General features: G+C 43.2%; 1 protein-coding gene across 1 annotated transcript; it reads right to left on the bottom strand.

Moving 5' to 3' along the window:
• Window positions 1-1,072: 1,072 nt before the first annotated feature.
• On the bottom strand, window positions 1,073-12,030 carry ndnfl (neuron-derived neurotrophic factor, like). Its single transcript, XM_085799791.1, has 4 exons — window positions 11,174-12,030; window positions 8,177-8,429; window positions 5,851-5,975; window positions 1,073-3,192 (listed from the first exon to the last, which is right to left on the bottom strand). The coding sequence occupies exons 2-4, from the start codon at window positions 8,353-8,355 to the stop codon at window positions 1,739-1,741; spliced, it is 1,758 nt and encodes a 585-aa protein (XP_085655917.1). The 5' UTR covers window positions 8,356-8,429; window positions 11,174-12,030; the 3' UTR covers window positions 1,073-1,738.
• Window positions 12,031-14,663: the final 2,633 nt, after the last annotated feature.

Genomic DNA, 14,663 nt, shown 5'->3' on the forward strand with positions numbered 1-14,663 from the left:
TAACAATTTATTAATATTATGACAACATTATAAACCATTTTGAAACCAATATGCTTTCATCTTATATTATCTTATTTATTAATTTTCTGTATTTACGGCACGTTTTAATACTCTTTTTTTCTTTTCTTTTTTTCTATGTGTTTTAATTGTTGTGTTTTTTATATTCACAAGACTTGATTGTAATTTTTATTTTTGTCATCTTTGTTCATTCTTTTTTTCTTTATTCTTTACTACTAAGGATGTTTGGAGGAAAATAACTTTCAAAAAACCTTTCTGTACTGAGAAGGGGAGAAAAACCCAGCACACTCTCAATATCCCGACAGGCAAGCACAGACGTTTCGACCAAAGTCAGGAGTTGAAAAAGACTTCGGTCGAAACGTCTGTGCTTGCCTGTCCTGCAATAAAGAATCGTCAAAGGGATATTGAGAGTGTGCTGGCTTTTTCTCCCCTTCTCAGTCTGCTGCCGTAGCCGTGCACCTTTATCCTTTTATATTTTTTTGGGTGAGTGCTCGCTTCTTCCTCCTGTGAAAACCTTTTTGTTCAACAGAGAACTTGAAATGAAATTTGCAACTCTTCTCATTCATCTTACTAGTTTTCTGAATAAGAAATATTTGAATAAGAAGTATTTATCAAGAGTCTGGATATTATAATTATTAATTAATTACATTTATACAACCCACATTTATTATGAAATTAATCCCAAACCGTTACTGGAATTATACTTTAACACCATAGATTATCAACTGCATTACCTTTGACTTTTCACTGACTCATTTTGACCCATCTTATGTGGCCTTATTTACATGATAGGTGGTAGATAAGTAATTACTTGGCAGCTAAAGGACAGAAAATAAACTGATGCAGTAGGGTTACTTCAAATCCCTGAACATGTTTTTACCAGTAACATTTCAATCTAAATCTTACTAACTCAACCTCACTTAGGTCCTAGAAATTATACAAATGTGTGTGGTGCTGAGCTGATCTATGACAGCTAAAAGTGGAAGCTAACTGAGAACTATTTTTCAAGCGAGAAAATCTAATCTGACAGTCCAGCATCATTGAGTCAAGAACGTACAGATACCCTAGTATTTATTGGTGCGTTCGAAGCAGCACAAGAATACATCAAAGACAATGAGGCAAGTCACTAAGTATTTTTCACTGCTTCATGCGAAAGCAGAACACAACGATACACATTGACTTTGAACTAAGCATCTGTAAATTGCACCCATCTGTGTTTATAAGCCTGTACAATATGCAGCACTGGAGATATACACTGAAAACCCCCCTGTCTCAGATGTTATCCAATTATTGCCCCATCTGTTTCTGTTGCATATTTGGCACAGTTTCTGTTGTTGTTTTTGTGTTGACTTTCTGTCATCACAAACCTCATCTGTCCTTTGTACTCAGACACAAAATAAGCACTTGGACAACTGGCACATCATTATCATGATCAACAATGAAAAACAAAATGACAAAAGCACGAGAGTTGTATTGTAAATGTTATGAACTTTTGCTGGTGTGCAGATCCTTCTCATATGCTTTCCATCCACTTGCATGGACAGTGCAAGTGGAGTTTAAATGTAACCATTGCTCCTCCAGGGAAGATTTCTTTGTTATGATAACAGTCTCTCCACAACAGTCAAATGGCTTCGTTCTCATGGTCAGTCTTTACAGCATGTCCCATGGCATTTCCCCCTAAACGGCGACAGTCTACAAACCTCCTGCAGGGGGCGGCAGCTCAGCATTCCTTTCTGGTCTTCACCATCTTGCTGGCGTACTTGATAGGGATCCCCCAGCGTCTCATTAGATAGACATCAAACACATAGGCCATCCCTGGCTCCAGGCCCCCAATCACAGCTGTAGTGACGGCCCGCCGAGGATTCAGCTCCTGGAAATACTTGCAGAGAACCCTCTCGGTGTCAGAGCGGGACTCTGGTCCCAGACAGGGCGCAGTCAGAGCCGAGACTCCCCCGGCCTCCTCCGCTTCACGGTTCCCCAGCTTTCTGCGGTACACACAGTACAGACTTCTCTCCTCTGTGCCCATCCAGGCCAGTGTGACGCTGTTGCAACCACGCAACCGGTTGAAAGACTTAATCTGCAAGGTGGAGGGCAGAGATGGGACCCCCCTGCGGTGGTAAGCCGAGGAGGTCTGCATTTTGACCGAGGCCGTCAGACCGCCTGGCAGAGCGAGGTCTGTAGCAGCAGGGATCTGGCTGCTGGTAGTTCCTTCTCTCTCTAGGTGGATGAGATAGGACGGACTTCCCTGGAGCCAAATGTGCACTAAATCTCCCCCCACGGGCTGAGATGTTAACACCTGACCTTTGCTGGACACCGTGACCTTGACCTTGACCTTTTCATCGCAGCTCTGCAAGGTGAGGAGGCCGCTCTGTTGCCAGCCCCGCGGACGGAAAGTGAAGAACTGCTCCGAGTTAGAGCCTCTGTTGTGGAAGGTCACCCACCTCAGCTCTCCTTCTCTTAACGTGGTGATGGCAGGCCGGGCCTCCTCGTGCGTCCGAGCGAACGTCCCCTTGTAGGCCATGCTGGTCCCGTTCAGCCTGTCCATCACAAAGACGTCAAAGTAATACTGGGTGTCGGGCAGCAGCTCAGACACGGTGCAAACGCTCTCTGTCCCCTGACACGCACATTGGAGATCAGTATGCTCGTCAGCCAGGGAGGAGGTTGGACTCTGGGCTTCAGGATAAGTGTCCCACTGCTGCCACCACCACTCCTTCAAAATCGGCCACACGGTCACTCCCCTCTTCCTCTCCTTCTTTTCTTGTCTCTGGTCTTCCTCTTTCCTCATGCTCTCCCGGGCTGCGCAAAGGCTCGGGTAGTTTTTCTGAGAGTTGACGAGGACGCAGTAGTCGTAACTTTTCTGTGTCTGCGGGAGGCCGGTGATGGAGGCGCTGGGCGGCCAGCTGAGGGTGACGCTGGTCATGCCGACACCTAACGTGTGAACACGAGGGTCAGCCGGGAGCAGAGGGTAGTTGCCCGAGGGCCCCAGGCCTTCGTGGAGATACACTGTCGCTCTGGTGTTCTGCTGTTTGGAGCGCAGCCTCAGGATGTAGATGGCGGCGTGTGGATGGGAGGGACCCCTGTAGGTGTCGACTGAATCACCGGTGAAACTGTGAATTTTCTCCTCAGTCCCGGGACCTCGCCACCACACCTCAGGCATGCTCTTTTTGGTGCTCCCTGTGAGGAGAGAGAGAAAGGATAAGAACATATCTGTAAACCAAAAAGTCCAACTGTGCAGAAAAATGCATGTTCAGAGCTGGGCACTGTTTTCATGTTCATTTACCAGAGGATCTGGTCTCTGAGACGTAAATAATAGACCCAATGCACAACCTCAAAGATTCAGGATACATAATTATGAAGAATGATTAGATGTTGATTTTAAGAATTATACCAAGTTAAGTGAAGTTTTGTTTTGTGGAGACATCAGAGACAAATATTTATTTCAGGCAGAAAACGTATTAATATATTTTAAGATACGTCTGGATGGGCTTTTCATAGAATAACAACAACAACAAAAAAAAAACACCAGGCTCTTGATTCCTCATCTTAAAGGAATAATTTGACATTTTGGAAAATAGGATGAGAAGATCAAAAACCACACACAATTAATTTAGCTCATCATAAACGTGCTGGACTGTCAGACTACAGTTCACTTTCTAGAAATGACATATACATACAATGAGACTGGGGAAACAGCTGAATAATTTATGAACAAAATTTCTCGAGAAGACAGTTGGTTTTAGAGTATTAAATATTTCTTGTTGGAGCAACTGTGATTTTTAAGAAATAGGTTCATATGATACACTACTATACTGTTTTCCCAGTTATGTTTTGCTGCGATTAATAACAGCAGAATCATTGGCTAGGCTATTTCAAGGAAGATTTGAGGCCACAGTGAGTTGCTACTGGAAACAGTCAAGTGGTTGTATATTTTCTAACTTTGGTCTAAGCCATGTGAGTTATTTTCCATAGCTTTTAGTCTAAAAGCTGAGGTAAGCTCACAGATATATGGACATGACAGAGGCATCCGTCTTGTCACCTAATTTTTGCAAAAAAGCAAAATGTCAAACTATTCCATGTGTATGGATGGTCTTTCCAGAGACTCCTGTGGTGCCCAGCAATTCATATTTCTTGTGTCTCCGACAGAATGAATAAAGTATTGTGGATTTAGTGAGCAGGAAAAAGCCACTAGTAGCCTAACTACACACATTTAAGCTTCATCAACAGAAAAATTATGTGCACCATTATGTGCAAGGTGATCTCTGAAAGGGGAATGGTTTCAGCACCACAGCAATGATTGTGTTTGCTTTTACACAGGAACCCCTTGTTTCTCTACCTCCCAAATGATAACAGCAGTTATAAAATCATGACACTGTTCTGGGGATGTGTAGTGTGTGAACACAACTCTATAATGTAGAGCAGCACCATAAATGTGCACAAATACACACTGTTTTGTCACTTTTATATTTTAGGGGGTGAAGGACACATAAGCGCTACACATTGCATAAAGTACTTAAACAATCAAAGAGCTGCCGAGCAAACCAAACCTGGCTGTGATGAAATCACCGAGCAGCTAATAAATGAGCAGTTAAATAAATAAAATGTCAATTGCCACTTCAAAATACAGCTGCCAGTATTTTCATTCATACCTAAAGTGTTTTCATTCTGAAGTACACACTCCTCACTTGAATGACGCAACTGGCAAACAAACACCAAAAAAAAAGCCTGTCACCACTCGTCCTCTCTGTTCATCTCTCCCCCACATGAGAAATCACTCCTCAAATGAGACCAAATGTTACAGAATCAAAGTGAATAATTCAGCCTGGCAATGGGGACCCATGAGCTCAGGGTCTGAATGATTCATGTGTCATTTTATAACTTCATAATGTTATTTCACCATGTAGGGGAGCTTGTTTAACCTGGAAAAGGGTTCATGAAAAACCCCAATACGCATTTCCTTATCCAGAAATCTGTACCTGAAATGTGATCACGTTGAGCTTAACTTTACTGCTCTGACTTTAGTTTTGAAACCATTATGTAATTGTGCTGCGCTGTGGTTCCTCTGAGTTTATTTGATTAGTTTGGTTTGCTAAGCACATAATACTGCGGACTAACTACGCAGTTTTATTTCATTGTTTGTTCAATGTTTGAATCAAGAGTTGGCGGTCCTATCTTTATGCGTGTGTGTTTTACGAGATGTTAAAATCTAAATCCTCATAGAAAAATGTGACAGCCAAAATATGATAACATTCACTGTGTCCTTGCAGGAGATAGTGGTTGGTATTTAAAAGAAAAGAAAAATATATAGTCAGGCTTTGAACTGGAACAAATGGATACAACGTGCTGATAAGCACATTGTATCCATTTGTATGTAAAAGAAAAAATACTATTGGTCTTATCTACATGAGAATTGTGATAATGACATTTGGAGACAATTGCTTCTTCAAAATAAAATGACTTTAGCTATGATGTAATTAGTTTATTGGTCTATTAATGTGATGAAATGGTTGCAGTAGATTCAGATTGTGACCTCCACACTCCAAACATCCAAAGTCAAACAAAAAACCTGTAAACTTTTCCCCTGTTGTCTTGCAATAGTTTGATAATCTTCACTATGACATGACCACCAAAAGTTCTGGCTACAAAGCTGCTCCAAAGACTAAACTCTCTTCTTAAGTCAGATTAGAGTGTTTGTCCTCCTCTAATTCCCTATCTGTGTTACAGTGATGATGATAATATCTTATTGATTGTCTTGGCTTAGTTAGATGCAGCGATGATCTTCAGGGTGAAATGAGTGTCTGAAGGTGCAAAGTTGTGGTGTCGTGCTCCACTCACACTGCGGACTCTTGAGGGGTTTGTCCTTCAGGGTGCGGGCGGCCAGGCTCCATTCGATGGGGAGGTCGCAGGGGCTGACGGTCACCGACATGGCGGGGGCCTTCTTCCTCAGTGTGAAGTATAGCCTGCGGAGGAAACACCAGATAACCACAAGAAGCTGTTTGATTCCTCACAGGGAAAGTCAAAAAGATAACATCCTGTTTCCATTCAGCTGCAAGGTGATGGATGGGAAGACAAGATATCTTCCAGTGCATACTGTGCAACATTCTTTCATTTTGCTGGATGATTCGCAGATATGGCGGCGCTGGTTGTAATTTTCTTCCGTAAAGCTTGGCAATTTCAACGTTGCAGCTGTTTGAAACCTTTGCCAAACGCTGTCTTTCCGTTGGCCTACATGCTGATCAGTCATTTGATAGCGGATCATGAGAGGTGACCTGCGAATCAGATGATAAGGCTGCATTGACAGCCTCAGATGAATATCTGCCTGTTTGCTGTAACTATCTGGGATCGTGCTTAGCATAGAAACTATTATCTCCCTTACTGTGATGTGATCACATTCAAATAATCACTGTTCTTTAACATTTAAGTCAATGTTAAGCTGTTTGCAACCACGAAGATGCTTGAATAGAACATGTCTGTCTCTTTTAACCTTAACTTTTATGTAAAATGTCATTTCTTCACACTTAATTACCCTTTGAGAAGATTAAGTAAGTGTGTGGTTATTTGTTAATAAATATTTGTTCTCCTTCCACACCAACACCATTATTCATGATTCTGTGCAGATGGTGGTTGTTTCCAAACAGATGTGCGACACTGTCATTCTCAAGGGCGCTTTGCGGCTTATTTAATAGAGTGATTAATTTCAGAATCAGTGTTTTCTCTCCATTATTTGCTGTGTGGTTCTGCATGACTGCACTGGTGGACAGACTGTGGCACACAGGGAGATTGCGTTTCGCAATTTTCGGCTCCCAGTTTCAGAAAGGAAGCACTGGCACCGTCGTGTCAGGTTCAGGCCAAATGGGCTTCACTTCCTCTCACTCTCTCTACAGTGGTGCTGGAATCAGCCACTGTCTCCAAAAAGGTGGTTAGGGGGGCGGAGGGGGGTGGCTGGTGACTTGTTATTGAAGTGGGAACAAGGGCACATCTGATGAGCAGGCCTCAAGATTTATTCATGGGTCTTCAATGAACTGCAAATGAGGAAAAATCTTTACTTTTTTATGCGAAGGAGTCGTGTAGTGTCGTCGTGTTGAGCTGTGAAAACTTCACGCAATTTAGCTCCAGATGTCGAGTCATTGCAAAAGCAAAATGAGCTGATTCAAAAATGTTCTATTGGGATTTTTGCTGGCTCCAGCTTCTCGCCTGTGACCTCCACACACTTACAAACAAACAGGTATGACCACATGTGAGATGGCACATTGCAGCAGGCTGACCTAATGGGAAGGCACCTGGCAGAACTACCTCTAGTGGAGAAACCACTTTTTCAGCTTTAAAAGGCCTCTGACTAACTATGTTGACAACCAGCTCAAATTTTGATGGACCATTAAAACATCCAAAAAGTTTCAAAAGTTTTTATCAGCTCCATCACTGTCATTCATGAGACCTCGGTCCCAGCACACAAGTCCAAGGCTGAATTTCTTTCCCAGTTCGACTGTGGAGCCAGCGGAGGAGAGGCCTACCTATATGAGCGGCTGAAGGGCTCCAGCTTGACTCAATGTGTAAGTAACTTAATGGAGACATGATGTTAGATGCCTGTTTTCTTTCAGTGACCGCCCGGTCACCGAAAATATAATATTAGCTGTCTCACTCTTTCCCTTAATTTGCATAATTGGCAAATATTGTGATTGCTAGCTGGCTAACTGTCAGCATCGCAGTGTATTATATCATGGCTATGCTAGTGCTGGCTAACAGCTGTGGTTAGAGTGTGCTTTTATTGTTTCAGTTGTGCTTCTTGTTGCTGATGCTGGTGGTCTAGTCCGATGATGATCAGGTAAGAATATTGATTTATTATTTTAAAAGCTACCAAGTCATTGAAGTTACTTTTACTACATTTCTTGTGATATTTCTACACTACTGCCACTGTTTCAGCTCTTCAGCTTTATCACAGAACATCATAATCAGAGGTTAAAGGTGATTCAGGTTAGTATTTTGTCTGTTGTTTTCTAAAGTATAACTTCCTCCTAGTTGAAACTCATTAAAGTCAACAGTCAATCAATAATCAACAGATGAATCAGCATCAAAAATAGTCGTTGGTTGCGACTCTGAAGGCCTGAAACAGCCCATATGCATCTGGATTCATACTCCCCTAGGCCATGTGGTGTCATCCTACCTGCGGGTTCGTCCTTTGGGGAGCGTTGTAGAGGTGATCTTTCCCTCTGGTAACCATGTGGTGGGGCGAAGTGGTACCTCGTTCTCAGGTGCCAGCGCTGAGTGCACCTGGGGCCACGATGAGCTGCAGAGCAGAGCCAGAGCTGCACTGAGACACCAGGACAGGGACATCAGTGCCATCGCAGCGTCTTCCTTTCCGTCTCTCTTTCACTCTTTGACTTTCCTCAGTCTCCACGTCTTGGATGTCTCCCAGGCTGTGTGAACGCATGGTAGAAAGGTCAAGAACATCAATCAACACAGATACACACATACACATACACATACACACACACACATGCACACTGTAATACACTCAAACACACTTAGTTAAATTTCTACAGTACCATTCACACAGACACTAAAGAGCTGTAGCAGCTGATGATTCATTGATATGAAGAAACATCCTATCCTATTCAGACAGAATTATTCATGCAGGGGAAAAGAAATTGCCATGCTATATTACTCTGGTATGTGTGTGTATGTGTGTGTGTGTGTGTGTGTGTGTGTGTGTAGCACAGCTTGACACTCACTGTAAAAAATCACCCATCACACCACTTTTCAAAGTGTGAAGTGGGTTGCTAATATCACTCTGAAGTCTATGCCTTTACATCTACATTTCTATTTTTAGTTGGGGAGTTCAAATGGGTCTGTTCTCCAAATATCTTTCATCATGGGTATTAACGCTACTTTATCAGGAGAAAGGGACGCCTTACTGATGTGGGGAGAGGTACACAAACAACACCTGGAGGTGCTCTGATGCAGTCAAATCCAATCAGCATACATAAATGCAAAGCCTAACAAGAGGGACTTGTATCAGATGTTTCTGTTTCTCTCTTTCATCCTGTCCTTTATTTTATTTCATTCACACTCTATTAGCGTTTTCTTACTTTTTTTCTTTTCTTTTCTTTTCTTTTTTTTCATGCATGAACTCGTGTTTTGGATGCACGATTGTGTGTGTGGTTGTGATTTAATGATAGTAGACAGAATAACTACAGGTCTCAGCGTTCGTCTTTCTCCCCAGAGAAAACACATTTGTTCAAAGTCACAGTCTTCACAAACACACTCCCCGCTTGCCTCTAACAAGGTGTATTATGTCAGTGCTGTGCCCTATAGATCAGATGACAATCACTGTGGAACCATGGAGGCGTCTACAGAAGGTACATCTGAGTCTTTTGGGCCCCGGGACGCTCTGAGATCCAAACTCACAAACCGTTGCACAGCTACAAAGTCACACAGAGGCGCCTGCTCATTATCCTTGCACAGAAAGAGGGGAGTGAACGACCCATAAAGCTTTAACTGAGAGACATGCAGTGGGAGAGAGGCAGATTGAAATGGGAGGGAGGGGAGAGGGGGAGGCTAAGGAAGGAAGGGCTGTGGAAATGGAGAGCAAGAAGAGGAGGATGTTGGATCCTAGAGTAATTAGAGGGAAGGAGACGGAGTGAAAATGAGGAGAAAGAAGAGAAGAGAAGAGAGCTGGACTCAGAGGAAGAAAAAAAAAAAACCCATTGCCATGCAAAAAGGTTGCAATGAATTTGTTTCTGTGTTTCAGCCAGACACATGAAGCTGATTGGTGTTTACTTTAGCCACCGTGTCGAATGGGCTCTAATGTGCCACATATTACCAGGCAGCCGCACAACCTCACAGACCCTTTCACCCCCCGCCAGCCCCCCACCCCCTTCCCCCTATTTCAAACTTGATAAAGATGAAGAAACAAAAAAGGCTTGCCGGGCTTGTTTCTTCAAAATGCACCCGCTGATAAAATATGCATACGGCTCTTCAGCAAATTACGGCCAATTGAATTTTCATAAGGCAAAAAAAGACTGGGTCTTACAGAGAGAGGGAGCTTAGTGAACTTAACTACCGCCCTCAATAAATAAATACACACTCCCCTTTAAACACAGGAGCGCCTGACTTTGATGGTCCTGCACACTCTCTTCTCAGCTCTTTTCTTCTTTTAGATGAGTTTCCTACGTCTGTTATGTTTATCCCAGACAGTCGACTGACTGCGTTTATTTTGGAAACTGTTTGGGTATTAATTAAGGATACTTCAACCCCGCTCTCTTTCTCCTCTTTCCCTCTCTGCCCTTCTTTTCTTCTCTGTCTGCTTTTTCACTTCATTTGGCCGCCTTTATTTAGAAGTTGATGCAGGCTCAGTTTCAGAGGGACAGGTTGAGTGCTGTGTGTTATCTGTCCGCACATTGTATTAGCTATCTTCTATCTCCCTGTGCTCTGGCAGGACCATCTGCCTTCTGTTATCTGTGGGCAGGGACAGATTAAATGGCATGGGGTGGTCCCTGCAGGATCTGTTGTCCCCCCAAACTACTGTGGGCAAAGAACCGGCCTGCGGTTCATGGTGGGGGTTGATGAGATGATGGCAGGCTAACATGCAATGACCAGGGAACTTGATAGGATTTAACGGCTGATTTTCCACCACACTGCATGTGTATTCACATACATCAACCCTCCTCCTGTCTTCCTTACTTTCCGTGTCCCTTTGTGCCTGCATCTCTCATTTCTCCTCTCTCTCTGTCTCACGCACTTTCATACAGTATCATGTCCTCTCTTGATACGTTCTTTGTGTCTTCTCTCTTGTAATTTACTTTTCAAATGACAAGGTAATTCTTGAAAGAAATAAAGGCACGATGAGCAATAAAATACAAAAATAACAGATTAATATAGCCGTCAAACATGCAAAAAATGTGACACTGTAAAGATGAAAACCATCCTGCAACAAATGAAAAGTGCTGTGCATATGTTCCCGGCTTTTTTAGAAAACCCTGACACTGACACACGCTCTCACTCTAAAAGAACTGATTCAAAGAAACAAGTTGCTGACTTATACATCCTGTTGAAATTTAAGATGCTGACACACACACACATGCACGTATACACACATACACACACATGCACGCACATGCTTTGCAAGGCAAACAACAAGCATGCATGCATCCCCCCTTACCTTCTCTCAGTGCACGCTCTCCCTCTCCGGTGCAGGGAGTGAGGGATGGGATCAAATAAGAGAGGGAGTGTGGATGGAGGAGGAGGAGGAGGAGGAGGAGGAGGAGGAGAGGGGGATGAGAGCCGGTTGCGAAGAGAGGAGGAGCGACAGCAGGTTGTTGTCGGGTGTTCCACTGACTCCGTCTCCCACGGGGCGCCGCTTGCTCCCGACTTCAGGAGGTGTCTCTTCAGGGCTCAGGTGTCCCTTCAGGGCTGTCCCAGCTGCTGTGTGTCCTGGTGTGGTGCAAAGCTTCCCAGACTCTCTCTCTCTCTCTCTCTCTCCCTCCCTCTCTCTATTCACTCTTTCCCTCAGTGTCTCAGTCCCTCACATCTGGAGGCTTGTCCTGCTAAACACTGTGTGAATGTCATCCGGTCAGAGAAGCCTGTCTCTTCTCTTCTCTTCTCTTCTCTTCTCTTCTCTTCTCTTCTCTTCTCTTCTCTTCTCTTCTCTTCTCTTCTCTTCTCTTCTCTTCTCTTCTCTTCTCTTCTCTGTCACTCTTTTTCCAACCCCCTTGCTCCCTCTGTTTACCTCCTCCTCTGGTAGTGACTGAACAGAGCTCACTTGCAATTCAAATGGGCTCATGTGTGATTGTGTGTGTGTGTGTGTGTATTTGTGTATCTGTATGTGCAATCTGAGAGTGAGGGAGCAAGTGGGTGAGTGTAAGGGGGCTGACGGTGAGAGAGAGAGAGAGAGAGAGAGAGAGAGAGAGAGGGAGGGAGAAAGAGAGGGAAAGAGAGTGTGTATGTTAAGGGGAGGTGATGTAAAAGTTAAATACATTAACCATTTTGTGGCTGCACTGATAACATCTGTATTAGGAGAAGGCTTCAGACTGCATGTTGGAGGTTACACCGTCTTTGTGCCCTTATCTCTTGTTCAATCAGGTGCACAGACTGCCTCATTATGGACATGTTTAAATGGAGGATGGGCACTTAATGGATTATGTGGTTCCTTGCTTTAAACAAATTAAAAACTGTTCCACGTAAAACTAATAGAGGTGTTTCTAAAACTGCTACAAACATTTGTGCAGCAAAATTTAATTTGTGACCTTTATTTTTCATTATATTTCCAGATGAAAAAACTGTATTTGCCTTTTTTAAAGATAAGAAATTTAAAACAATGAAAAAGAGTGTCCACAATACGGCCTCTTTTTTTTTATTGCACATGATTTTCTACAACATAGCCTATCTTTATTGCAACCTTAAAGAAAGCTCATACGTAGGCTATAGATTTTAGCTGGAGGGTTTTAGATACTATCACATGTGGATGAGTGATCCCTGAGGGATTTCATTGGATTTTTAGGGTGTTGGTTGGATTCAATTTCACTGGATCACTGGATTTGGGGTTCAGGTCTTCTTCCATCAAAGGAAAGGAAAAGTAGGTACACAACACAGACTGTAGGCTACATAAATGCACATCTGTCACTGCTGTTTATTTTCTCCGTTATTGCACTGGTCAGACTGCAGCAAAAGTGCAATAACAAGCCTTTTATTTTAGCTGCCGGTTCATATTCAGAAAACAAGAGAACCCATTTCTATCCTTATCAGTTCACACTTACTCTTGTGTACTAATTTCATCCTAGTTAGCAGCTAAACTCAAACACTTAAAGTAGCAAATATCTACGCTAATGTTGCTCATTAAGAATAAACCCATATTTCATAGATGAAAAGTTTGACATTTTGGCAAATATTCTTATTCACTTTCTTGCTAAGGTTTAGAGACAAATATCAACAGCACTCTATAAAAAGTTGATTAGCCTAATATTTTACAAAGATTTAAAGCAAACAGCTGGCCTGGTTAAAGCTTAGAAATGATGCTTACTTGCATTTTCAAAACTATCTAATTCACTCCTTCCAAAAAATAAAAAAATAAAAATCTGAAAAACAAGTTGTTTTTTTTATCGAGTGTGTGTTCAGCTATTTCTTGGCAGGAAGTGACACAGCTAAGCACTTTTTCTCTGTTTCTAGTCTTTGTGCTAAGCTAACTAGACATCTGTTGCTGCATAGTGACTGTGCAGACACAAGTCTTACTCTCGGCCAAAAGGGAAATAAGTTTATTTCCTAAAAGGTCAAACTATTCCCCTCATATTTAAACCTCCTTAAGTCTCAGTAAACTTTTTCATATGAATCTTTATATAATTGATTTCAGTCTTGCTGAAGTTAGGGGGAAATTGTTGCATTTAGTCAGCTATGCTGAGTAGCTAGTGCTTGATCCAGAGTGAATCCACCAGCCCATAGAGTTGAAATTAAAAACCCTCGCTCCCGTGCATGTTACACTGCGTAATGAACTGAAAATCTAGCCGACAGGGACTATTTATACAGTCTGCATACGGGACAGACATATTGAAGGCTTTATGTCCTCCACCTATGGGTCAAGTGTAGATCTCAGAGGACTGGGGGTGTATTCATATCAGTGGCTCTCCAACCCCACCCAGCCCTCTCATCTCCACACAATGGTGGGCCTCATGTACCGTGCTCTCTCCCCTCGGCTCTTTAATCAATATCATCAGGAAAAGAGAAGGAGGCCCGCCACATTGTGTGCTAACTCCCCCTTTTTCCATTCTGTGATGGGGCCTTTTCTCACTCATTCACCAGGTACTTCACTGTAGGGCTATTGAGGTCGCTCTGAATGGGACCCACTCCACCCAGAGGGAATATTGTCTGACCACGGGCTAAAACCTGAGAGACCCCACCTCTCTGCCTTCCCTCCTGTCTCTGTCTGCCCATCTCTGCCTGCAACATCACTTCAAAGAAGAATAAAAGATGTGGCACATGAGCGCTATAAATAAATGTATCACTTCAGTGGCCACAACTGGTCCTTTTTTTTTTCGAGTGAGGACCCTTTGCTGCGGCTGGACTCTCTTTCAAAGCCACCAGTCTTCCTCTCTGTATCCCTCTCCATTCGCTGGCCCACTTTACAGTCCCTAAGAAGTTCTGAAAGTCGGCAGTCTGGCAGAGCACGATACGGCGGCTGCTTTTGAAGACTGGATGGTGATTAACCTTAGAGAGATTATTGCTCACATACAACTCTCCGTTCTGACAACTTTTATGCTGTTTTTTTTTTTTTAGGGGATGGAGGGTGTTGGAGAGGGGGGTGGTTTGATTTGAAAATGACATTGTAGCCTGTTTTTCCAACACTCTGGACATCTGTTGGACATCTGTCCAACCTGGAAGTGATGCACAGGCTTGGGTGTCACACTCGCACAAGCTCTGTCATACACACACACACACACACACACACACACACACACACACACACAAACACATCCTCTCTCTGTTTCCGCGCCATCATGACTGGCCTGAATATGTCTTTTGATCCCACAGCCCACCCACCCACCCACCCACCAGACCCACTCCTTGTGTTGTCCTTTAATTATTTATCGTCACACAGTCACCGGACAAACTCCATCCACAGAGAAAGCGACAGAAAGTGAGAGTAAAAATTTCATTTGGCA

This window comes from Trachurus japonicus, chromosome 15, assembly GCF_045865225.1.
Source record: "Trachurus japonicus isolate A0001 chromosome 15, Traja_1.0".
Lineage (NCBI taxonomy): Eukaryota > Metazoa > Chordata > Actinopteri > Carangiformes > Carangidae > Trachurus > Trachurus japonicus.